The following is a 26,923-nucleotide window of genomic DNA, read 5'->3' as shown; positions in this document are numbered from 1 at the left end:
TATAATTTCATGGAGGGGAAAGTCACACAGATACTGACATAAATGTTTAAGTATGGTGATAGATTAAATAGGCCTTGAGACCCACAATGGAATTGTGAAATTTTGAAAGATTGCCATAGTATGTGTGATTTTTTTCCTGTTTTTAATTATACAAGAACTTGTGAAATTTAAAAAAATAAAAAAACATAGTCTAAAAATTTATTCCCATTTTATACCCCACCCGCCCTCCTTGTTCCACTTTCCATTCATTTTTTTAAACCATTGCCTGATTGACGGACATTTTAGGTTTTTTCTCCTTTTTGGTCATCAGTGATGCTTAGTAAGGTTCCCTCGTACGTATATATTTGCACACACGTGAATTATGTTTCTAGTGAAAATTCTTAGGAGTAGAATCCTGGCTGAAGACTGTTTCTCTGGTGTGTTTGTTACTGGAACCCTTAGAGTCAGTAGGCTTTTCTTTTAAACATAACGAAGCACTCAGGACGCTTTGGGCTTTTTAGTTGCAGAAATCATCTGGAGGACTGCAGTCCCCGTGGTTTGGTGGCAGCACCTGCGGAGGCCTGGAGTTGCGGGGTGTCTGCACTTGTCCCTGGTTCGTCTGCAGCTGCCCACCTGGGCCCTCACCTTCTTCTCCTGACCCGGGAGCCACCACCGCCCTCCTGTCCCCGTCTAGACATGCTCTTCCCCAAATTGTTCTCAGTCCTCGTGCCCTTTGGACCTTTTGGTCACAGGCCCGGTTCCCATGGCCGGGGTCTTCCGTCAATGCCAGAGTGTGTACAGGGTGACGTTTCCCTCGTCCTAAAAGAGGTGACATTCCTGGGCTGGAATGTCCCATTTCCTGTCTCTTCCCTTTCTTCTCCTACTTCCAGTGCGTCTCTACAAACTTTTTGGGATATAGCTAGCGACACCCAGAAATGTTTCTGGTTGTTGATGAGGTATGAGGTATTTCTCTGGGTCGGGATGCTCTGTGATCAGAATTTTGTTAGCTGATTAAAATCGACCAGGAATAAGCATTTCAGTAATAATTTGTAGAATTAGGAAAAAATGAGTTCCTACCTCTTTCCTATACATTTTTCTTCAAAGTACCTTTGCACTGTGTTCGAATGAGCACCATAATTTGCAAATAAAAGGGGGAAGTGCTAAAAGTTCAGTACTCTCCAGATTCCGTGTTGCAACAAGTTCGTGTTTGTTGTTTGGTTGCAGATTCCCGCTGGAACCCACCCTCCGCCCCGCCCCGTCTCCCACCATCATTCAGTTGTTTTCCAGCCTGGGATACGTAGCAATTTATGCTGGCCTCAGGTGTGGAGCCCTTACTTTTGTACAGGCTTCTCTGTGTACATTCCGCGGTGCTCCCCAGGGTCCTCCCAAGCTGGCTGTGCCGGGGCGGGACACCGTGGTCCCCAGCCAGCACTCTGCTGTTGATGACCTTGACAGCGGGTTTCACCTCGTTCTTCCTCGGCCGTTCCTGCCCTTGCGGTTGGGAGACCCGGTGAGAGTATATGGGCAGCAGAGAGACTCAGATACAGTCTGCCCCAGTTTTCATTTTGAGATAATGTTTTTTATGGTTCTTTGCATAATACTCATTATTCCCACCCAGGGTAATTGTGTTGGGTAGGTATTAAGTAATTATCTCTAGTCTCTCTTTTTATTTACTAGTTAAGGTATAATAAATCTAGGAATCCTTGATATTTAAAAAGATAAGATCAGATGTTTGCTCAGGGTGCTTCGGTGCTATTTTGCTAGTTGTATTCATCATAGCCTTGCAAAACTAGTACTTAAGAGCAGATGCCCAATGGTTTTAGGTAATCGCTCTGTCCCTGAAACGTCTGTTACAACAATGTCATTGCGTTCCAAATGGTAACTTTTCATTTGATTGGGCCGGTTCCTTCCCTCTTTCCTGTCTATAGCAATCTAATCTTCAGGGATTAGGGCAAAGAAACACAGCCCTTGAACCACAAGACAAGCAGGAAAGACCGCCCTTGAACTGCAAGACGCGTTTAGCAAGATTTTCAGAATCTATACAGCTGCGATTTTTCTGTTAGAAATCTTGGCTTCTTTGTGAAATTAATGGTTTTAGAAATGTTCACAAGTGGTTTAGGGGAGAGTAAAAAGGATCTTTCTGAGACGTTGTCACATTTTTTTAATCCAAAGAGATTGCAATGCAACTGAGGACAACAGGAGTGGACATAGCAAAAGTATCTCTTTTTAGTAACAGCGAGAAGATGTCTTCAACAGTCAAGGGCACACAATTGCCTGGTCTGCTTTGTGTAACTGTTGCAAAAGTGCTGGAATTGCAAAACCAAAACTAAAAGTGGATTAGGAACCAGTTTAGGAAACTGCACACCTGAAGACCCAAAGTGAAACAAACCACCAGGGTGTGAACGAAGAGGTGGTGGGCGTAGTGCCCCACGTGTCAGTGCAGACACACTGGAGCCAGGACCCTGTGCATTAGAGTCAGACCCACGTTGGTGCTGTGCGTGAAGCAGTGACAGTGAAGATACTGTCCTTGGAAACCTGGACCTCTTCCCCATGTATTGTACTGTAAATTGATTGATCCGTTGTTGCATACTTGTTTATTTCTTGGGGTAAATGCCTACTAACAAGTTGAGTTGTTGGTTCAGAGGGTATAAACACTTAGAATTTTGGTGGATTATCATGCAGTTTCTTTCTTAAATGGGAAAGAAAGACATTTGTTCACATTACATCAATGTTGGATATTTATTTTCAAATTTCTAATTTATTAGAAATATAATTTTCAAGCTTGCAACAGCGCTTAAGTCGTGCAAGTTGCTTTTGTTAATATGACTTAAATTTTCTTTTTTAAAAGTGAAATTATGGCACCCTCTGCTGAATCCGAAAGGAATTGCTGAATAGTAATGTACAGGCTTGAATAAGAGAATGTATAAATGTGTACTTTAGACTTTCTTGTCCCTTATACGGTGGCCCTTTTTGTTCACACTGGTCACCACTGGGCCGTGTGATGACGGATATTTGATTAAACCCATATTTTGAAGCAGGCAGAAGACCTCGAGTGAACAAGTCCACAGAGGCAGGAAATAACAGAGGCCAGGTGTGTTCAGGGTTGTTTGATAGAAAATTTGAGAGAGGGTGTCCGTGTGATCTCTGCAGTGAAAGAAACTAGTAAGAGCAGAGGGCAGGTGTCATTTCTGGAATTTAAACTTTATCATGAATGTGCCGTTGAGTCATCAGACAGTTTTTTTTAGAGCAGTAACACAATCCTTTGAGTATCTTAGAAAGGTGATGCTGTGGGTTGGAGGTGGGGACAGGGCAATTCGCCCATCAGTGCATTTGCTGAGTGGGGTACCAGAGAGAGAGACAGAGCTCTGGGAAGCTGGTTACATGGCGGGTTGGTTTGTGAAAACAAACAAACTTTACCAAAGAACTTCAAACATACAGAAAAGTAGAAAGAATAGTACAATGACTACCCATAAGTCTACCTTAGGCCCAACAGTTGGTAACATCTTGCCCTGCGTGCCCCAGCCCCTGCTCTGAAGTACTTGGGAGTAGGTTGCAGATGTCTTTACTGTGCATCCGTAGGTACGTCAGCAAGCATCCCTCCAAAGTGGCCTCGGGAGAGGTGCTCAGGGGGACAGTCTGGAAAGCTTAGGATTGGGTGTACGGATACGAGGCCCTGTTACGTCCTGTGAGAGATGGCACAGAGGCACAAAGGCTTGGTTTACGCTACTTCATTTGAGGCTCTCGGGCATTTTCCACCTCTCCTTTTGAGACTCTGGGAGATGGGTATATGGTGAACACTGCTACATTTTAAATAGAAACTTTTAAAAAAGTTTTCTAAGTTTTCTTTTTTTCTTTATCAGAAAAAGCTTCAAGCGTGCTCAGTGGTTGAAGAGGCCGGCATTCTTGGGTGAGGTAGCTTCTCCCTGGGAGGAGAGGGAGGTCACTGCAGACAAGCTGGCCAGCCTCCCCTTAAGGAGGAAGAGGGGCCAGGCCCTTGGATTGGGCTGAAGGCCCAGATCAGTGGAAGTCTGTGTGAGGAAGCAGGTGTGTGCCTGGTGCGAGTGTGGGGAGACAGTGCACCCCGGCAGGGCCCTGGCACCTGCAGGGCCTGCCTGCCTCGGGGTAGGGATGCTGGGGCAAGCGGGGAGCCGGAAGTGCCCGCGGGCACTGGGCATGGATGCTGAGCTCTTAGTGCATTTGATTGGTAGGGAATCTGCGTACTCTGATCTAGTAATAAGTGTTTTACATCATGATCAGTGGGCTTCGCAGCTCTCCCTCCTTTGGGCAGGAGAAGTAGCAAGCGGGTGGGCAGAGGCATATAATACCCACCCTACTGTATATAAAATAGATAGCTACTAAGGACCTACTGTGTGGCTCAGGGAACTCTGCTCAGTAATGACCTATATGGGGTAAGAATCTAACAGAGTGGATATATGTATACGTATAGCTGATTCACTGCACACCTGAAACTGACACAACATTGTAAATCAACTAGACTCCAATAAAAAATAAAATAAAAGTAAACAAAACAAACCAACAAAATATCATGGCAGGAATTGGTAATGGGTTCACTGTTGACTCGTTCATTCTTTCATTCATTCAGCAAACACTAGGGAGCCACCTCTTACTGTATACGGCAGGCTCTGTTCTCGGACGCTAGGAATTCAGGGAGCAATACAGGCAGAAGTCCCTGCCTCTCGTAGCTGACATTCTAGCAGGAAAGACAGACGGTTGACTAGCTAAATGAAACACACATAGTGATTAGACTGTGACGAGGGTGAAGAAGAAACATCAAGTCGGGGTGGGGTTTGTGGGGGAGATTCTGCAAAGGGGCCGCCCAGGGAGTCCACTGAGATGCCGTTTGGGGAAAGACCCACGAAGGCCGCCCGGGAGCTGTGCCTGTGTGCCCAGAGTCTGTGTCATTTGCTCTTTCTGCCAGGGTCTGCCCCCTAGAGTGTGTTAGTACAAGACAGTGTGCCTACAGGTCCCCTTGAAGGCTTTGCAGAGTTCTGTGGAATGTTCTTTTGTGTAAACGTTTCCCATGGTTTCTGAACAATGACTGGCATGTTACTTCTCTTAGCAACTTAATTTTTGTTCCTTCTTCACGTGAAACTTGGGAAATGTTAGCTTTTTCTCTTTTCTGTTCATTCATTTCGTCCTGGAAATGAAAATAATCCTTTTCAGAGCTATGATATGCAGATTAAAAATTTACAAAGTATAGTCAGTAGATTCCAGCAACTAATATTAACGGTTTAAACATTGAGGTAGTTGAAGAAAATAACATTAAAAGGTATATGAACAACGAAATACTCAAAGTTAATTACCCTTGGGTATAACTGACTCTGAGTGTGAGATTCTCTGCTATTTAATACCTGAAGGGCCAGTACAGAACAGATACTCTGGATTCACCGTTTTTCTGTACAATGTAACGTTAGGGTTTTGAATTATTCTTACACGGGTTATTCTCTTTGCTTTCAGCTTTGGATGTCATTAAAGTAGATGACGTCAGGCTTGCAGTGGTGATGCAGATCTACCAAAATCAGTCAGTAACTGGGGAAATCCCTGTAGCGCCAGCAGGTAGAGGAGTTTATCTTTCTGTGGGTCTTGTCCTTTTTCTGTTAAAAAAAAATCCAATTTGTGTTTCTTTATAGAGAAATAAATGATCAGGCTATACTTTAGGTTAGAGGCTTCTTTTATTTTTATTAGTAAATAAAATTAACTAATTTCCTTGTTTAAAAACTGAAATACATACTGTTTACTATTTATTTTTCAATACATTTGAAACTGACATCATTGTTTCCTGAAGCATTTAGTTACAACCTGAGTGAATAAAATTACTTCTTTTGTGGAAATGCCCCCCCCCCCGCCCAAATAAATAAAGTAGATGAGTATGTAAGAAAATAAGACATATAGGGACTTGAATAAAATCTCATGTGCAAGAAGGTGAGGATTTCCTTTAAGAGTATTAAGACCACCGTGGAGGAGAATTTAGTACAAAGTTGTCAGTATTATAAATGAACAGGGCTTTTGAATTAGATATTTGCTTTTGTCACTATCTATGATAGCTTTAAAAAATTAAATACGCATGAACTATTGTGTATTACATTTAGTTTCACTCTTTGGTCCTGTCCTTACTTAGAAAATACAGTTAATGTTGGTAGCATGACGTAATTAATATTTTGCAAATAAGAATTGATATCTGGGAAGCTTATCTTTTGATGGTTCTGTTGTAGAGCCTGAGAAAATGATGAAAGTAGACAGTTTGCATGATTTCTGTTGTCAGTAAACGAAATCATGTTTATAAATGTCCAGATTCATTACAGATGTTTTTAGTAGGCTGCATTTTAAGCAACTATTGTGTTGAACCACACAATATTTATTAGTACCCAGTTAGTAACAGTGTGTAAACGCTCACATGATGTATGTTATTTAAAAATTATACCAGTGATTTCCGTACATGATCAGTTTATCCGTCAGGAAGGGCTAGGTTGAGCGTCAGTAGCAAACGGCTCCAACACCACGCTCATCTCTTGCTCATGCAGTGTGTCCATCACATGTTGGCAGGGTGCACTGCTCCGCGACGTCCTCTGTCAGGCAGCTGGAACGCTGGACAGCTGTGAAAGGCGAGGCGTCGGATCTCATGGTGGCTGTGAAAGGCGAGGCGTCGGATCTCATGGTGGCTGTTAAATGCACCTTCCTGGAAGTAACAAACCTGTTTCCTTCGTGTTACTGGTCAAGGCATCAGGGGTCTGCCGGAGAAGGCGTGAAGTCTCGTGGCCCAAGAGCAAGCTAGAGGGTGTGGATCTGAAATGCGCAGTTTTCTTGTAAATAAAGAGGATAAAATAAAAGGATATCAAGCAAAAGACTGAGAGAGCGGGGAAGCTAATATTTGAGCATCTGTTATGTTCCCAGTGCTTCAGATATGTCTCATTTGGTCATCACGAGATGTAATGAATCATAGAAATGATTTCTGTTTGACGCCAGAGGGAACTGAATGGGCGGGATTAAATTAAGAGTGAAGAGGCAGCCCTGTGTAGTGTGTGGTTACCAGCGTGGGCGCTGGATTCACACACATGCTGATGTGAGAATCCCTTCAAGCTGTGGCTTAGAGCAAGTTGCTTAGAATTGTTTCCTCATCTGTAAGACGATGATAATAGTCCCTATGTGATGAGATTATTGTGAGAATTAAATGAGACGTTGAGTTTTTAACCTAATGTCTGGGAAATTGGGTGCATTCAGTGTTATCTGTTGCTCACGTGTGTGTGTGTGTGTGTGTGTGTGCGTATTCTTTTAATTGTTTTATTTGGTTTCCCAAGGTCTCATATCTTGTAAGTTGTGTGTGTAGTAAGTGGTAGAATCAGGAGACTGGACTGTCTCCCACGAAAGCCTGTATTCTTTTCCTTATAGGACCTTTAAACGTTTGCTAGATTAGAGGACGTGAGAAGTAGAGAGTGATGAAAATGTGGTTGAAAAGTATTCATAAAAGATGTCACCTGTTGATTGACTCCTATGGGTTAGGTGTTCTACTTACGTCGTTGCATGTACTCTCATTTCATTAAATCGTCTGGCGAAGACCATGGAGTCAGGAAGGCAGGGCTGGGTTCTCATCCGAGGTCTGTCCTGTGTCCAAATCTGCGCTCTCTTCATTAGGCTGCGCCGTCTCCCCGTCAGTAAAATAATTAGGTTACGCTGACCTTGAAGGATCAGGTCAGCGCTCTTGGCAGGTTGGAGTTGGTCACATACAGAAGCACTTCTGACCGGGGGTCTGTGATGCAGTTTGGAGGACATATGATGATACAGGCTCCAACCTCAAGGAGATCTAGTAGGGGATTGTAAGCCCAACAAAGATGCAAAATTACATCGATGTATCTTAATTATCAAAAGTGATCGGTTTTTTCAGTAGAGGGGACTTCAGGGAATGCTGGTGGAGTGCTGTGGAGGATCTGGAACTGAGAATTAGGCAAGGAAAATGCAGTGCAGAAGTTATCGTTCTCCCCTGCCCCCATCAAATAGAGGAAAGAATTTATTTAATACAGCAAACAAGTGGTTCGTTCATGGTTGATAGTGTAATCTTGAAGACTGTCCAGTGGGTGGGAGAAGATAAATATAGCGAGAAAAGGTCGTTGTCAGAAGAGCGGTCTCACCGTGGGGCCAGGGCTGCGCACAGCACTGGAGAGGCTGCTGAGTTTCCTGAGGACATCTGAGAATCGGCACAGGGTTGCGGTGCACTGCTTGCGGTCGGTGGTTCAGGTCGTCTGGCGTGGGGTCACGGCTGGTGAGCACCAGGTCGTTCCTTACACCTGGGCGTCCCAGTGCCCCTTCCCGGCAGGTGAAGTCCTGGGGTCCCGGGGCTCCTGCGACTTTCCCGGCCGCCTTGAAGCCTGAGTCTCCTGACCTGGGGGTTATAAAGCATTGTTTCTCTCATTTCCTCTCTTAAGTCTTCAAAGGTTTATAAAATTCTTTCAATGGGAGTCCTCTTTTCTGTCGCTTTGGTTTTTTCCTTTCCATTTGTGATATGTACGTTTTGTATTACATAATAATTGAACCCTGGTGAGTTTGTAAAATGTGAGATGTTTTAATTTTTTGTAATTGTCCCCTTTTTTTGAAATCCAGGACTTTCTGCGTTTGGTTGTATAAAGCATATTTTTGTACATATGGTACCCTAATGCATTGCCAGTTGTAAGCATATTTTTTTATTGTCAGTGTGTAGACAGAAATTGTAGACAGTTTTTTTTATTGTCTGACAGTCTAAGATTCTTGGCATAGACAAAATTGAAATGTGATTTTGTTTATGATCAGGAATGGCATAGGTTAAAATTCCGTATACATTTCTGCATAATAGAAAACTGACAAAAATTTGAACTTTCTGTGAATATTTAAAGAATTACCAATAAAGAAGTTGCTGGAAAGCATGCTACTGTTGGACCCTTAAGTCAGTGGCAGATAGGGTATAATGTACAGGATGGTGTCGGCAAATCTGACCCTCTTCTTTCCTGGAAGTAAAATACTGTGGGAACAGGGTCACACCCACTCATTTGCGTATTGTCTGTGTTGAGCCTGGAGACCACAAAGCCTAAAATGTTTACTGTCTGCCTTTTGTAGAACATTTGTGCCTGCTCTGGCCACAGACAGCAGTTCTCAAACTTTGGCGTCTCTGGACCATTTTAGACTCTTAAAAATTATTGAAGGCTCCAAAGTGTTTTGTTTATGTGTGTTATATTGATATTTACCGTATTGGAAACTAAAACAGAGAAATTTTAAAAAGTCGTTTCAGTTCACTTAAAGAGAACAATATTACACTTGTTATATGTTAGCGTAAATCATGTTTTTATGAAAAATAACCGTTTTCCAAAAAACAAAAACATGGGTGAGTTGGCAATTCCTCTAATGCCTGCCCGAATAGAAGACAGTTACATTCTCAGATGTGCATACTTTTCATTTGTTGCTCTATCTTTTAGTTGAAGGATATGAAGAAAAACCAGTCTTACACAGATCTGTAGTTGGAAGAGGGAGGAATATTTCAGTAACCTGTTCAGGTAATTGTAGATGTTCTTTGTTACTGCAGTTGACCCTTGAACAATGTGAGGATTAGGGGCGATAACTGTTCATGAAGTTGAAAATCCACGTATAACTTGTAGTTGGCCTTCTATATCCATGGATTCAGTCAGCTGCGGATCCTGTAGTCCTGTTAAATCTGTGTATAAGTGGAGCCATGCAGATCAAACCCGTTGTTGTTCAGGGGTCAACTGTACCTCAAAACTCGACATGTGGTAGTTTCAGTGTTGCAGTGTGGAATCTGAAAATACATCAACAGGCGTATCATATTGGAACTTTCAAATCTGTTGGTCTGTCCTGCGTTTTGACTGGATCTTTTATTCACACGTTATTTTTTAAAATATTATGCACTGATAATTTCAAAAATATTGGTTCACTATCCACAGGTTGACACAATATTAAAAAAATCACATTTGCTCATATCACCACTGATCCTGGAAGAGCCTGTGGGTTTTGGGAAGCTGGTGGACCTGCGCAGAGCGGGAACTGGTTTCAGGATGCTTGCATTTCGGTTAACACGGTGCGTTGCAAAGCGAGGGCCACCTCTAGTGGACACAGGTTTTATAAAATTCTATTTTTTTGCTTGAGTGTTTATGCTTTATCATTAGCAATGCCTCAAGAGTCAGTTATTATTAATTTTACTACTTCATTAAGGACATTCTAAAGTCAATGCCCTTCCGTCTTTTTTTTTTTTTTTTTTTTTTTTTAATGAGACTGCTTGGTAGTGAAGAATTAACTAGGACGAATAGTTTCCATTTGGTACTGTTATCTTGATTTGTGCTAAGGTACCCATGGTTTTGTCCACCAGTACTTTTCATCATTGGTGCACATGTCCACACGTTGCAAAAGGCAGATACCATCTTGATGGTTTTATGAAAATAGTTTGACTTCAGTGGCGCCTCTGAAAGGATCTCAGAGGCCACTGGTGTCTGCAGACCAGACTTTGAGAACTGATGGTATAAAAGGTTTAAATGCCATTTTCTGTAAGCAGATTGATGCCACCTACCTGCATTGCTTCCTGTATTTTCTAACAATTATAATTTATGAAGATTTGCTGCTTCCATTGGCTAATACAACTCATGCATCTTTCAGGTAGAGTTTTTTTTTTTAATGTCAGATTTGTTAAAAAAGGGTTTACCCTTTTTGTGTGTGTTACTGCTCTATTAGGTTTTGAAAGTGTAAGTTGAGACTATTTGTAACTCATGAAGTAATCTACAGTTGGATTACGGGGCACAGTTACTGTCTCTTGAAATGATGGGATCTTACTATGATTATTAGCTTATTTATGATGACAGTTAATTAAAAGTTTTCATATTCTTGAATGCTCTTCCAAATAGAGAGGGCGTGAGTTTGGAAAATTAGGTCCAGTACCTGATTTCTCATTCATCTGTGTTAACCTCGTGCGTGTGTGTGAAATATTGTGATTTATATAATAAATATATAGTTGGTGTTCTGTGTAACCCTTTCTGCTTCTAAAACCCTTGGAATTTCCTAAGCGATAAGAGTGACAAAGATGTCTTCCGTTTTTCCTAACTACTTTCAGCCATACCTTTATGTTAACGAGGTGACTTTTGGGAAGCCCTTATGGACGGGGCTGGTGGCGAGGACAACCAACCTTGATTGGAGGGTTGGAGCTTTCAGTCCCACCCTGCAACCTCCAGGGAGGGGAGAGGGTCTGGAGGTTGAGTTCAGGCACCAGTGGGCCAGTGATTTAATCAACCATGCCTGTGTGACGAAGCCTCCGGCCTGGAGAGCTTCCAGGCTGCAGACACGTGGAGATTTGGGGGAGGGCGGCTCCCAGGGAAGGGGTGGGAGCTCCACCTCGCCCTGTGCAACCCTTCTGTCTGGCTGTCCCTCATCATTTCCTTTTACAGTTAACCAGTAACCTAAAAAGTAAACGTTTTCCTGAGTTCTGTGAGCCCCTCGGGCAAATTCAGTGAACCTGATGGAGCTGGGGGAAGTCCTGATTGTAGTCAGTCAATGAGAAGCACAGGTGACAACCTGGGTTTGCAGGTGACATCAGAAGGGGGCCAGTCTTGTGGGGCTGAGCCCTTACCTTGTGGTATCTGGCCCTATCTCCAGGTAGACAGTGTCAGAACTGAGTTTAATTGTAGGTCACCCAGCTGGTGTCACAGATCTGCCTGGGGTGTGGAAAACCACATCTGCTGTCAGAAGTGAAGTATTGATAGAGGAGATACACAGGAGGAGTGTGTCTGTGTGTGTGTGTGTGTGTGTGTGTGTGAGTGCGCACACATTAATAAGAGTTTTTGCAGATGGTTGTTTCACTGGGTGCAATTAAGACTTTTTTTTTAGGGAAAACTCAAAAAACTTTCTGCTACAGACACTTGCACTTCTGTGGTTGACCACTAGATGTCATGAGTGCCCCGGGAGCCCTAAGGGTTGCCCAGGGCGGGTAGAAACTGAACATTGTAGGTTCTAGACCTTCACATAGTTCACTGTTTCCATATGACGGATGCCAGAAGAACCTGATACAGTGTGATATATAGAAGCACGGTATGACTGGAATAATGAAATTTCAAAAATAAGCCCTTTTAAAGTAGGGTTGTAATGGTTCTGTTGGGGATTGTAAATGCTTCAGGTGCACTTGACACTGCACTTTCGTTCCTGGCGTTTGGGTCGCTCTCTTTTTTATGGAAAGATGGATTGAACTTCAATTTAAGAATATTCGGTAATCCCTCTCAGGACGTACTGTAACAGCTGGTATTTTTGTGTTGCAGTAAATCGATTCCATACAACAGTCAGTAATAATCATGGCTGGATTCTGACAAATTCCAAAGCATTTTAAATAAGTTTAGCCAAAGAAAATAACATGATTACTACAGAAATTTAGCTCAGTTTGAAAGTTAAACCCAGCAACTCTGCTTCGTTCCACAGAATATTAACCATTTTCCTGGTTGGGATTTTATCAAACCATTTTTTTAAATTAATATACTTGTATGCTCTGAGAAGATAATTATCTTGTAGCATATATTTCTTAAATAATACAACTTTGGAAAAAACTTAACCTTGAGTGTTTATTGTGAAATAAAAGATGAGAAACACTGTGAAAATCTTTTGTATACGGCATACGTGGAAAGCTGCAGTATCAACTCGGGAGGATATTTTGATGTGAAATGTAAGGTGGTTTTAGTATTAATAGGATGTTTGTTTTAAGCATAAATTGGCTTATATGTTGTATGTGGTTTATGAAATTGTAAGTTCGTTAAGGCTTGAAGAAAGTCGTAGTTTGCATGGTATAGATTATATAGTATGTGTATTTCTGTAGTTAGGTAATCTGTACCGTACAAATTATGATTTATGGCATAAAGAGCTTAAATTACATACATACACACTATAATAAATACCTATCTACATACCTACGTATATGCCTTATGCCCTAATGGTAGAAATACGTGTGCATATACTTTACAAGTTATAACCGTTTTTCCCTTTTTTCTCAGCAGCAGAACAAAAGTTTACTAATTGAATGCGTTTTTTAAATTATGTATGGTCTGTTTTGTATTTTCTTTGCGTTTGAGTCGAGGAGCACTTTATGTAGTTGAATCTTAATCCTGATTGTTAGGATAACTTATGAAAGCAAAGCAGAGTTGCCTTTTAGAATTATTAGGGAAAACAGCGTCAGAGACGGGCACTAATGAAGCCTTGCTTTACCTTTTTCTGTCTTATTTTTAGCTTAGTGATTTATATTTTCACTTGGTATTTAAAATAACTGCCTTCATATTTTTAATTAACACAGAGGATCTCTATGAATTTGTATGTGTATTTTAACTACGTCAACCTTTGTAATGTAAAACAAAACTCAAGACATTGCACCGGGTTGCCTGGTCCAAGATAGTCTATTTGATGGTGAATATTTTTATGCTAATGTTTACTTTGATAATTAAAAAGCTAATTTAGAAGGCTTTAATAGAATCTTATAGTTTGAATTTTTTCATGAGGAATTTGGCAAGCTCATTGTCTTTATTCTGTAATATGAAGCAGCAATTTAAAGGCTTTAGAGATTGAAGTGAGCCAGTTTTTCAAATGTTTACAGTATCTGTTTTTCTTGTTAATATATGTTAAAATATGCTTTTAAATCACCGAACTTGCTTTATAGAGAACTGGGGAAAATGCATTAAAAAGTGAATTTAAACACGTTGTGTGGTTCTTCTGATTTCTGAAAAATGTAAATGCGGTGTATTTTCCGTTATTAGGCAGCCGTGGTCCAAATTTAAACCACATGGCGTCCTCCTAGGTGTAGGCCAATGTAAATTTTAATCTTGCTACTTTTATGTTTTCATTTTATAATCTCATTACCTGAATTAAAAAAAAAACAGTCATAATAGTTAGTATTCATTGTTTGAAGGGTGTTCATTGGATTATCCAACAGTTCTAAATTGTTGTTCTCTTCATTTGCATATAAGGAAGTTAAGGCTTAATGAGATTAAATAACTTTTCCAAGATCACAGAGCTAGCAGGATTAGAGATTAAGCAAACACTGGAGCCCTTGCTTTTAGTTACTATACAATAGTGCCTTTACTGCTTATTTTGGGATAAACGTTACTTAAAATAGTTATTTAAAAAATTGATATTTTCCAAGATACATCAAAGCTGAGTTTTTACTAAAACAATTTATTTTCATATATTAGCTTGGATTGTTAGGTTTAGTGTAGATTACCAGCAGTCCTGTAAATCTATAATAATATCTTGCTTCAATTCTAGTATTCTTTCAAGGTTGTTTGTAATCTCGTTAGAGAACTTTGCAGTTGTCCTATTAGGATGAGTTACTTTAAAAAATCACAATTAGTTATAAGTTGTTGACAATTTAGAGAATCTCTGCTCTACCTTTAGGAATACAGTTTTGAATTCTAACAGAAGGGAGGAATTTTAGAATGACATTGGCTTACAAAAGCTTCCTTAAGTTCTCCATCTATGCAGTCAGTGGTTCTCAAACCAACTGTAAAAATCTTTAAGGAAACCTTGACACATTCACGAAGAACTTTCATGTTTTTAATTAGAAATCCCACGTCGAAATAAAAAACTCTCCCATTTCATATTTGTCTGTGGTCTGTAGAAGAAATTGTGAAGATTGTGATCTCCCTAAATAATGTGTTGGAATCAGCGTTTTGAATTAGTTACAGAAAGTTGCTATTAGTAATCTTGCCTCTTCTATTTTTAATGTGTTCCTTTTCTTTGTAGAAACGGACTGCAGGAGACATAGATCTGGGTAGACAGCGTGGCTGCAGGCCTCAGGGTTGGCATCCCTGCCGCCTTTGAACGGAGCGTGTTGGCAGTTCAGGGCCCAGCTCAGCCTGCATCCCGCATCCCACATCCTGCATCCCGCATCCTGCATCCTGCATCCCGCATCCTGCATCATGCCCGCGCTGTCCGCAGGCTCGGGGAGCGACACAGGTATGGAGCCCGTGAGGGGCACTTTTCCTCCCATCCTTACAAATCATCCAGTTCACAGTGAAGACCAGCATTGCTTTAAGTGACTGCAGACAGGCTTGTCTTTCTGAAACCAGAGTGAGGGCCATCATGGCCTCAGGATAAACGTTACTGGAGGGCGAGGGCGGGACCGCTTTCTCGGGTACTGAGGGCTCCTGCTAATGCTCTTGTGCTGTTTTGCATTTTGGAATAATGCCGTACATTTACATTTCTTTTTTTAAAAATTAAGTATTTTAAAGATACAGAAAAGTGTGGAAAGTATCATGGTACTCATATTACCTGTCACTCTACTTTAGTCATAGCGATGAATTTTTTGGCTGTAGTTGCTCAGACCTCTCATTTTTTCCCCCCATTTTTCTATTTTCTTTCTTTCTGTCCGGAGGCGAAAACTGTTCTGAAGTTGATATATGTCATTAAAGAACTCAATTAAAACAAGCACATTGTTATCAGTTGTAAGACTTAGTGATACTTAAAGCTTTACAAGAAAGGGAAAAAAACTCATGCATGTATGTATGTGTGAAATCCCCGCTTTCTGACCTGATTTAGAAGGTGGGATGGGGGTGGTCAGTGCCCCTTTGAAGCCCTTTCCTGGGGTTCCCCGGAATCAGCACTTTAGAAAAATGTAGATTCTTGGACCCTCCTCAGAAATATTAAAACAATGCGAGTGGGGTTAGGGAGCTGTAGCTTGCATTTTTAAGACCACTCGGAAGAGGGGGTGGCACAGAGTGTGGCTAAAGGGATGGGCTTTGTTGCACTGACCATACTGAGTTGGTCACATTAACACCCTTCTGTAACCAGCTGAGATATGTCTTGTCCTGGACAGCCACTGGCACCCTAGTTTTTAAAGAGCTGAATCACAAATGTGATTTTGTGTTGTGTTAGGTGACCCTGGCCTTGTCACGTGCACGATTTGCCCGTACCGTTCTTTGCTGTTTCAAGCAGAGCCATAATTACACTTTGGCAAGTTTTTTCCTGTCTTTATCCATCAAGAATGATGTTTTTCTACTGTGATTTACACTGAGGATTAGTTTTTCTTAGGAAGTGATTTTGATTTTTAAATTACATAAAAATCTTCTTTTCTCAAGACATGAACTTGGAAGCAGCTCCTTTGGACAAATTTTTTTTTTCTTTTCAGTTTTTATATAGGCCCACATTGTGTTCCACTATATAAAATGAATGATTTAAGTTTCCGTCGTGGTTTGGGAAATTATAGGTAAAATTTATTTGAACCATAAATTTACCACAGTTTATGTAGTAAATAAGTTTTCTGCCTTGCCGTTCGTTCACCAAAAAATGCCTTAGTTTAATGCAAAATATTGTTGATTACACCTAACATGGGGAATGATTAAAGTGGCAGTTCAGGCGTCGGTCGTGAAAAATACCATAGGCTATTTAGAATGGAAAAAGGACTCTAGGGCTCCCCTGGTGGCGCAGTGGTTGAGAGTCCCCCTGCAGATGCAGGGGACACAGGTTCGTGCCCCGGTCCGGGAAGATCCCACATGCCGCGGAGCGGCTGGGCCCGTGAGCCATGGCCGCCGAGCCTGCGCGTCCGGAGCCTGTGCTCCGCAACGGGAGAGGCCACAGCAGTGAGAGGCTCGCGTACCGGAAAAAGAAAAAAAAAAGAAAAAAAAAAAAAGGACTCTAGCACGCCTAGCTGGCCCGCTCGGTGCAAATCTAAAATGCTGGTGCGACTCAGTCCCGGCTTTGCGATAGTTTTTGACCAGTGTGTCCCAATAAGGTTTGAGTTGGGCAGAGGAGATTGTTTTAAGAGTCACAGCATTCAGGGGGACCCCAGGGTGTGGGCACCCATCAGATGCCACGTTCCCTTGTCCTTCCTTGTAGACCAGATGCCATTGATCAGTCAAGGGTCATTGTTACTGTCAGCAGCGTTGCTTAGCGATGGTCTCCAGGGGAACAGCGTTAGCATAACCGAAGGGCGGTTCTCAGGCAGCGGGAGCGGGTGCAACTCACAGCGGCCCCAGTGCACGCGTGGTGCCCACGTGGGGAAGTGCTTGCTGTGTAAACTTCCACCACTTCCTCTTCCTTTGAGAGCAGTTAGTTACATAAGTAATACATAAAACTACACAGATAAAAAAAGGAAAGAAACCCTTCCTACCCGCTCTTCCCCTTCCCCCAGTCTCCTTTTCTTTCTCAGTTTGATGAGTATCCTGCAAGAATTTTCTGTACATTAAACACTTATGTGCCTTTGTAAGTAAATGTGTGTGTACATAAGTATATTGTTTTGTCTTTTTTCTTATTTTTTAATCACAGATTCTGTCACACTCTATGGATTGTTCTGTGATTTTCTTTCTACACGAAGTAATGTCTCGAAGAGGTGTTTCTATGATATGTGTGTGTGCATACATCTGTGTATATAAACATAGATACTCCAGATTCTCTTCAACTAATGCATAGCTTTCCATTGTGTCACATTACATTGTGTAGTGAACCAGACTACCCTTAATGAAAGCCCTGGTTTTGTTTCTTTTGTAATATTTTAGGAGAAAAGATGTACACATTTAATGGATGTTGTCAAATTGGCCTCCAGAGGTGTTAAACCACTTAACAATCCACGGACAGTACCTTAAGAATCGTTTCCCCCATGTTCTTGGCAATATTCAATATTATGTCCTTATAATTTTTACCAATCTGATGGGGAAAATACGGTATCTTAGGTGTGAAATGTGCATTACTACCAACATTGAGCACATTTCCCTTTGTTTAATGGCCATTATTCCTCTGTGATTTGTTCTTATCCTTTTCCCATTCTATTGGTTTATCATTTTCTTATTTATTTGCAGTATTTATTTGTATTTTTTGTTGTTGGTTTTTTTTTTTTTTTGCGGTACAAGGACCTCTCACTGTTGTGGCCTCTCCCGTTGCGGATCACAGGCTCCAGACGCACAGGCTCAGTGGCCATGGCTCACGGGCCTAGCTGCTCCGCGGCACGTGGGATCCTCCCGGACCGGGGCACGAACCCGTGTCCCCTGCATCGGCAGGCGGACTCTCAACCACTGCGCCACCAGGGAAGCCCTATTTATTTGTATTTTGTGTATTAACCCGTTGGGTCATTTTAGGTTGAACACCATTTCTTCTGGTCATTTGTCCTTTTTTTCTTCCTTAAATAGTATCATTTTTAAAATAGAAGTTGAAAACTTTTATATGGACAGATCAGTATTTTCTGTGTGGTGAATGCTTTTTTCCTTGTGCTTAAGAAGGTCTTTCCAACCTAAGGCAGGATTGAGAAGATAGTCTCTAAGATCTTCTTTTAATAATTAAAAAAATTTTGGGACTTCCCTGGCGGTCCAGTGGTTGAGACTCCGTGCTCCCAATGTAGAGGGCGCAAGTTCAATCCCTGGTCGGGGAACTAAGATCCCGCATGCCGCATGGCCTGGCCTAAAAATAATAATGATTTTAAAAATTTGATTTTACACATTTGGAATTTCAGTCCAACTAGTTTGCATGTGGAATGAGACAGTAATCAAATCTTAACATATTTCCCACGTGAAGAGCCAGTAGTCCCCAAATCACTCACTCAATAGCCCAGCCTTTTTACATAAATGTGTATTAGCCCCTCTCGTGTATACATATCTTCTGGGTTTTCGTTCTTAGCTATTATGATCTGGTGATCTTATTTAAAAAAATTTGTTTTTAAATTTTATTTTTAGAGTAATTTTAGATTTAGAGAACGATTATGAAGATAAGACGGAGAGTTCCAGTATCCTTTATACTTGTTGCCCTGATTATTAACATCTTACCTTAGTTTGGTACATTCATTTCAATTAGAAAATCAACACTGATACATTATTATTAGCTAAAATCTATACTTTATTCAGATTTTCTTAGTTTCCGTTAATATCCTTTTTTGGGTCCAGGGTCTCACATTGTATTTAGTTGACCTCGTCTCATTAGGCTCCTCTTGGCTGTGCAGTTTCCTTAGACTTTCCTTGTGTTTGACGACCTTGACCGTTTCCGAGGGTAGTACTGGTCAGATATGTAGTGGAATTCCCTCTGTTGGAATTTGTCTGATGTAAAGTGCCCCTGTCGTCATATTGTATGTTAAGGGGACGTGCTGTCCACTTGGTTTATGACTGTTGATGCTGATTAAGTGGCTGATGTGATGTTCGCCCCACCTCCCCACTGGACAGTGACTCTGTCTGCCCACCCTGTCCCGCTGTGCTCTGGGGAAGGACGTCTGCGTGCCTCTCACATTCGAAGGGGGTGTGTCCTGCTCTCCTTCAGGGTGACGGATCCCTGTAACTTATTTGGAATACTTTCTCTCCCATTAATTTATTCAATCCTTTTTCATATCCGTGTGGACTCTTGGATGTTTATTGACACTTCGGGACATAATTCACTTCTACTTCACTTATTTTGTTGTTCAAATTGTCCCAGCTTTGGGGCCACTGGGAGCTTTTTCAGTTGGTTTCTTTGACGTATCCCTATCCACAGGGGCGTGTTTTAAACGCTTCCTTACTTTGGGCATGAGGGGATGCCCCAGGTTAATCTTGCAGTGCCCCGTCTAGAATCAGCCGTTTCTCAAAGGACCACCAGCTCCTTTTATCAGGGAATGGGATTAGAAACCAAGATCTGGATGGTAGGTTTGCACAGTGGTTTTTCTTTTAGGCCCTCTCATCTGGCAGAGCAAAGAAATACATGTGTGTGTACTGACCCGTGTATATATGCACATATATGAACATTTCTATGTGCAATCGTCTGTAAGTATATTAAGCTACATATGAGTTCTTACTGGTGTCTCCAGCTCTAATCCATAGGAAATGGATCATTTTAGCCTCCTTCCCTTGTCTGTAAATTCCCGCTGGCTACCACCACCCACCACGCACCATCTATCTACTGAATTATTCAGCCCAGTGTGCATGTGTAGTAGTGTCCAAACTGTTACCTGTCCCTCCTTGGGACACAGCTTTTATCAACTAGAGAGTTGATCTTGTTTTCGTTCCTGTGATAGTACCATTCTGTTTTTAATCTTATGGAATCGATCTTTCCCTGCATAGTACCTGTGTTAGTTTTACAAATTCATTAGGTCTGAATTTCACAAATATCATATAATGTGGAACGTAATAGATATACAGAAATGCATATAAAACTTTCATAGTACAGTTTTAAGAGTGATTATAATGCCAACATCCATATGGCCACCACCTGAGGAAAGAAACTGAACCCCTGAGAGCATCCCGTGCGCTTCCTCCACTCGCTGCCTCCACAGCCGCCATGGCGACGGACAGCAAAGAAGATCCTGCCTCACAGTGTACACAAAATGTATGTTTTAAGCCTCCCTAGGCACTTTGGTTTAATTTCGCCCATTGTTGAGCTTTATAAATGGAATTTTACCACTTGAACTTTTTTTAGGTTAGTGGTGACTATTTAGAATGAGGGAAAAAAAAAACAAATTACGAGTTTTTAAAAGTGGATACATAAAATAAATATTACAAAATCCAGGGGAAAAGCATAATATTTTAGTGAACTGCCCGACATACCTCTATACTTGGTTTTCTTCTTTCTTTTTTGGCTGTCTGCTTTTTGATTGCCTATTCCTATGACGGTGATTTTGCAATATTTACTTTAAGAGAAGAGAAAGGCGGTCCAGCCTGCAAAGGAGAAGTGCAGGATACTTGTGTAGACAGTACTCCTGACACTCAGTAGCTCTCACTCCAGGTGTGTGGGTTTCCCTGACACCGAGCGGTTCTCTGCGACACCAGCTGGGTGTCCCCAGAGCTCGGTTCTGACACGCGCTGGTGGTTGCGCAGACCTCACAGGCTCAGTCCCCGTAAGACGCCCCAACTTCAGATACCAGTTACAAGTAATAGGCCCCCAGGTTGCCCACAGCTTCTGTCTAGCATGGCTGCAAAGTGGGGTCCCACAGCCGCCTCCTTGCATTCTGTCCTTTGCTAGAACAGCTCACAGAACTAAGGGAAAGATCTAACTCATCCTTGTCAGGTTACTGTGTAATAAAAGACAGGATAAAGGATACAGATGAGGAGGTACGTAGGGTGAGGTCTGGAAGGGTCCAGAGATCAGGAGACTCCATCCCTGTGGGAGTTGGGGTCCGTCACCCACTGTGTGTAGAAGTGTTCACCAACACAGAAGCTCGCTGAACGCCGCAGTACTGGGATTTTTATGGTGGCTTCATCACATGGGCGTGACCCATTTATTCACTCCACATTCAGCCCCTTTCCTCCTCCAGGACGTGGGAAAGACCCTGTCACTCCATATCTGTATCTGTTGTTCATGGTGGTCCATATGTAGTGGTAGCTCATGGTAGCTTTAATGTGCACTTCTTGGTTGTTCATGAGGTTGAACACATCTGCACATTGGCCATTTCGATGCTCTCTTCGTGAGGTACTGATTGACATCTTCTGCTCATTTTTCAATTGCCTGGTCTTCTGTGTAGGGCATTTTTCTGTGTCCTGGATTCCGTCCTTTGTCAGCTTTGCTAGCTGACAGCCGTCTTCTCTTGTTCTGTGGCCTGTCTTCTCATTCTCCTTGCCGCCTGCCCTGGTCCATGTGCAGGAGTCACACATTTCAGTGCAGCTCATCACCACGTCCTTTATGGTGCGTGATTTCTCTGTTTTATTCATGAACTATTCCTTAGCCTATGGTCAGGAACTTATTCATTTTTCCTTTTACATTTTGATTTTAATACTCTAGAATAGATTTTTGTGTAAGGTGTGAAGTAGGCTACAGATTAACTTTTCCCACGTGGATGTCCAGCTCTCCCACCGTGACGCTGTAAAGACTGTCCTTTCTCCCCTGCGGGCAGAGCTGCCATATGGGACCTTGATTACAGTGTTGACTGTCATTGTGACTCAGCATCCTTCTTTTTAGTTCTAGATCTCAAAAGGAGTTACTCCAGCATTTCTTCGTTGTCATGCTCGCTCTGGGTTTTTTTCATATATGCCCTTTATTAGATTAAGGAAGTTTCCTTTTATTCTTAGTTTGCAGAAAACTTTTTAAAAATCACTAGCCATTGAATTTTGTCAAGTGCACTTTATTTGTTCCTGTTTTCTCAATAAAGCAAATATCACTGATTTTTGAATGTTAAGCTAACTGGCATTTTAGGGATAAGCCCAATTTGCTCCTAATTTCTTATCCCTTTCATATAGCCTGCTGGATTTGGCTTGCTTACATTTTATCTACAGTTTTAATATCTGTGTCTATGAGTGATTGTAGCCTGTAATTTTCCTTTCTCATTCTCTCGTCAGATTTTCACAGTCACGTAGTGTGTTGGAAAGTCTTTACTCCTGTTCTCCTCTGTTCTTGTGTGTTCATTAGAATACTTCTTTTTATCATTTTAGATTTCCCCTTAATTATTTTGAAGTTATACACTCTCTTTCTCTATTTTTAATGGCTACCTTAGAAATTACAACATGCATCCTTTATTATAAAATCCCCCGTTAATCTGTACCTTTATTGTCATCCTGGACAATCTAAAGACCTTACACTCTTACCCTGTATGCTTCCCTCCCCGTTTATATGCTATTGTGTCATGTATTTTGACTCTCTATTAAAAAACAAAAAACAAAACCCAAACCTTGAAGATGTCAGCTTCATAGCATCTTACAACTTGGCATTTTAATCCAAGATGACTTTTCATCTGCTTAATATAAAAATCTTCAGAATTTCCACTATTGAAGGTCTGCTGATGTCCAACTGTCTCCGTTGTCGTGTCGGACATGCTTTCATTTGCCTTCATTTTGAAAGGTATTCTTACTAAGCATAGAATTCTAGGTTGGCATTATTATTTTTTCAGTGTACTAAGAATGAGAAGATGAAGAAACGATATCTTTAAAGTTGCTATTTAGAAATCAGCTGTCAGACTCTCTGTTTTAAAGTAATCTAGCTTCTTTCTCTAAGATTTTCTTTTTTGATTTGGGTATCTATAGTTCTATTCTTGCTGCGTGTCTAGGTAGAATTTCTTTTTTTTCTATTAGAATTCTTTTGGCTTTTTGGATGTATGTGTTCATGTATTTCATGAATTCTGGAAAATTTTCGGTTGTTATCACTTCAGATATTACCCGTACTCCATTCTTTCTCTCATTTCTCTTTCTGTGGGTCGGTTAAATATGTGTAAGACTTTTTCTGTGTCCCTTATTTCTCATGTCACTCTTCTGGATTTACCTCTCTTGGCACTCTCATTCTTTTCTCTGAGTAACTCTCACCTGTCTTCCATTTTTAATCCTTCTTTCTGGAACTGTATGTGATCCCCTTTACATCCCTGCATTAAGTTTTTAATTAATTAAAAAGTTTTTAAAAAATAAGTTGTTTAGTTCTTGAAAATGTTGTTTGCACCATAGATCAGTTTTGTTAGGAAATCTGGCTAACCTTATTTCCAGCATCAAAATCATGATGTTTTTATCTTTAAAGTGATAGATTCACGTTCTTGGAGATACTGAGTATATCACTGAGATACACCACTAAAGGGAGCCATTTGAAATAACAAAAAAGGACTTCCTTAGCATTGTCTGTCATGAAGGTGTTTTGTTCTCATCTTTCACTGAAAAGGCTAATATGATCATTCCCCCCCCCCCTTGATTGTTTGTACATTTCATTGTTGACCTTGCTGCTCTTTTCTTCTGATAGTTCCCCAAAAGAAGCATACCCTGTAGCTTTGAGCTGACCACGTTCATATTTTCACAGTTCCCTTCCTCAGCAAGTTGAGCTCATTAGGCATGTGGTTGATGGGTAGCTGTTACGTGTGAACAAAATGCAGTGTGTGAACCCACATTTGGGTACAAGTTTTTTTCTTTTTGGTAGTAGTGTACTTCTTTGCCCATAGAGCTTGTGCTCCCTTGAAACTGAATCAGTACACTCATTTCCATCCTCGTCTCTGCTCACAAAATGTTGATGAACTAAGTGAAGAAGTTTCTCTCCAGGTAGTATGGGTTTTTCAGTGTTTAACAGAAAAATCACTACGTGGCATTTTCTCCCAGTGGCTCACAGGTGGAGACTGTGTCTCAGCTTCTGTCCTGCTGGTAGTTTCCTCCAAAGGGTACAGTCAGCATGTGCCAACACGCCTCCATGATAGCAATAACTCTTCCACAGTGCGTACCTTTGCTGCTACAGAGAGTCCCACAGAGTCACCTCATGTAGGAATTTTGCCAGTAATTTTCATTCATTGCATAATATTTGTCTTTCATTCTGAGGCTCATTTTATAATCTTTATGGCAATAGTGTGACCTCTGTTTTAGCTGTAAGGAATGCAGTATTTAGTGATGTCTATATAGTTTTGGGTTTTTTTTTCACTTTTAAGTTTTTTTAAATTGAGGTCAAATGTATATAATATAAAATTTGCCATATTAACCATTTTAAATGTACAATTTAGTGGCATTAATTATATTCAAAATGTTGTGCAGACATCACCACTGTCTATTTTCAAAACGTTTTCATCACCCCAAACAGAAACTCTGTATCCGTTTAGCAGTAACTCCACTTGCCCCCGACTGCCAGCTTTTGACAGTCACCAGTCTACTTTCTGTCTCTCGATTTTGCCTATTTCAGATATTTCCTATAAGTGGAGTCATGTAATATTTGTCCTTTTGTGACTGACTTACACTACTTAACATAATGTTTACAGGGTACATCCATGCTCTGGTCCATGTATCAGAACTACATTCCCTTTTATGGTTGAAGAATATTCTTTTGTATGTACACACTGAATTTTGTTTATCCATTTTTCTGCTGGTGGACACTTGAGTTGTTTCTACCTTTTGACCATTGTGAATAATGCTGCAATGTAAATTGTTGTTCAAGTATCTGTTTGAACCCCTGATTTCAGTTCTTTTAGGTATGTGCCTAGGAACAAAGTTTCCTGGTCGGATTCTGTGTTTAGCTTTCTGAGGAACCACCAGACTGTTTTCTAGTCTGCACCATTTTATATTTTCACCAGCAATGTATGAGTTTATATCCTCACCCATACTTGTTATTTTATGTAGTTTTAAAATTATAGTCATCCTAGTAGGGGTGAAGTGGTAGCTCATGGTGGTTTTTGTGTGCATTTTCCTAATGACGAATGATGTCGAGCATCTTTTCATGGCTTGTTGGCCATGACCAGTTGACCCTTGAGTGACACAGGTCAGTTTTTTCTTACATTGCTTATGCTTTTGTATATTATATCCCCATGTCTTTTTATAACTGGAAATTTGTACCTTTTTACTCCCTTCACTCATTTTGCCCGCCCTCCACCCCCACCTCTGGCAATCACCAGTCTCTGTACCTGTGAGCTGCTTCTTCTTGTTGCTGTGTTTAGATTCCACATATAAGTGAGATCATACGGTATTTGTCTTTCTCTGTCTGACACTTCACTTAGCATAATACCCTCAAGGTCCATCCGTATTGTCACGAATGGCAAGATTTCATTCTTTTTTTAATGGCTGAATAATATGCCATTGTGTGTGTGTGTGTGTGTGTGTGACATTTTATCTTATTCATCTGTCGATGGACGTTTAGGTTGTTTCCATATCTTGGCTATTGTAAATAATACTGTAATGAACATTGGGGGGGGTGCATATATCTTTTTGAGTTAGTGGTTTTTGTTTGCCTTGGGTAAATACCCAGAAGTGGAAATTCTGGATCATATGGTAATTCTATTTTTAATTTTTTTGAAGAACCTCCTTACTGTTCTCCATAGCGGCTGCACCAATTTACAATCCTACCAACAGTGCATGAGGGTTCCCGTTTCTCCACATCCTTATCAGAACTTGTTATTTCTTATCTTTTTGATAGTAGCCGTTCTAACAGGTGTGAGGTGGTATCTCATTGTGGCTTTGATTTGCAGTTCTCTAATAATTAGCAGTGTTGAACATCTTTTCATGTGCCTGTTGGCCCTCTGTATGTCTTCTTTGGAAAAATGTCTATTCAGATAATCTGCCTTCTTTTTAACCCCTTATGATATATATAATTTGCAAATATTTTTATTTTATCGGTTGCCTTTTGATTTTGTTGATGGTTTCCTTTGCTGTGCAAAAGCTTTTTAGTTTTATGTAGTCCTGCTTGTTTATTTTTGCTTTTGTTGCCTTTGCTTCTGGTGTGAAATCCAAATAATCATTGCCAAGACCAGTGTCAAAGGAGCTCCCTGCCTATGCTTTCTTCTAGGAGTTTTATGGTTTCAGGTCTTACATTCACATCTTTAATCCATTTTGAGTTAATTTTTTGTGTAAGGTGTAAGGGTAGTGGTCTAGTTTCATTTTTTTTTTTTTTTTGGCCTGTGGCTGTCCAGTTTTTCCAGCACCAGTTATTGAAGAGACTCTCCTTTCCCCATTGTGTATTCTTAGCTCCTTTGTCATAAATTGAATGACCACAGATGCATGTTTCTGGGCTCTCTATTCTGTTCAGTTGATCTATGTGTCTGTTTTTATATCCTTACCATACTGTTTTGCTTACTATAGCTTTGTAATATAGTTTGAAATCAGGGAGCATTATGCCTCCACCTTTTTATTTCTCAAGTTTGCTTTGGCTGTTGCAGTCTTTTGTGGTTCCATACAAATTTTATGACTGTTCTGTTTCTGTGAAAAATGCCTTTGGAATTTTCATAGGGATTGCACTGAATCCTTTGGGTAATAGATTTCTTTGGGTAGTATGGACATTTTAACAATATTAATTCTTCCAATCCTCAAGTGTGGAATATCTTTCCGTTTATTTGCGTTTCTCAATTTCTTCCATCAGTGTCTTAAAGTTTTCAGTGAACAGGTCTTTCACGTCATTGGTAAAATCTATTTCTAAGTATTTTATTCTTTTTGAGGCAATTGTAAATGGGATTACTTTCTTAATTTCTCTTTCTGATAGTTTAGTGTGTGGAAACACAGTAGATTTCTGTACATGATTTTGTATCCTGCAGCTTTAATACATTCATTTATTTACTGTCACTTTTTTTGGTGGAGTCATTATGGTTTTCTATATATAATAGCACATCATCTACAAAGAG

The 26,923-nt window shown here is 40.8% G+C and overlaps 1 protein-coding gene across 2 annotated transcripts in view; it reads left to right on the top strand.

The window, feature by feature from the left end:
* MPP7 (membrane palmitoylated protein 7) overlaps positions 1-26,923 on the top strand; it is a 255,602-nt gene that overhangs the window by 44,078 nt on the left and 184,601 nt on the right. For both annotated transcript variants that reach the window (XM_029238888.1, XM_029238887.1), the window contains exon 2: positions 14,734-14,946. In XM_029238888.1, the coding sequence (XP_029094721.1) occupies positions 14,910-14,946 (37 nt within the window). In that variant the 5' untranslated portion in view covers positions 14,734-14,909. The remainder of the gene's footprint in view (positions 1-14,733; positions 14,947-26,923) is intronic.

Source organism: Monodon monoceros, unplaced genomic scaffold (genome assembly GCF_005190385.1).
Source record: "Monodon monoceros isolate NGI ecotype Baffin Bay Population unplaced genomic scaffold, NGI_Narwhal_1 Super_Scaffold_21, whole genome shotgun sequence".
NCBI classification, from domain to species: Eukaryota; Metazoa; Chordata; class Mammalia; order Artiodactyla; family Monodontidae; genus Monodon; species Monodon monoceros.
Note: the sequence above shows the minus strand (reverse complement) of the source record. Positions and strands in the feature narration are given on the sequence as shown.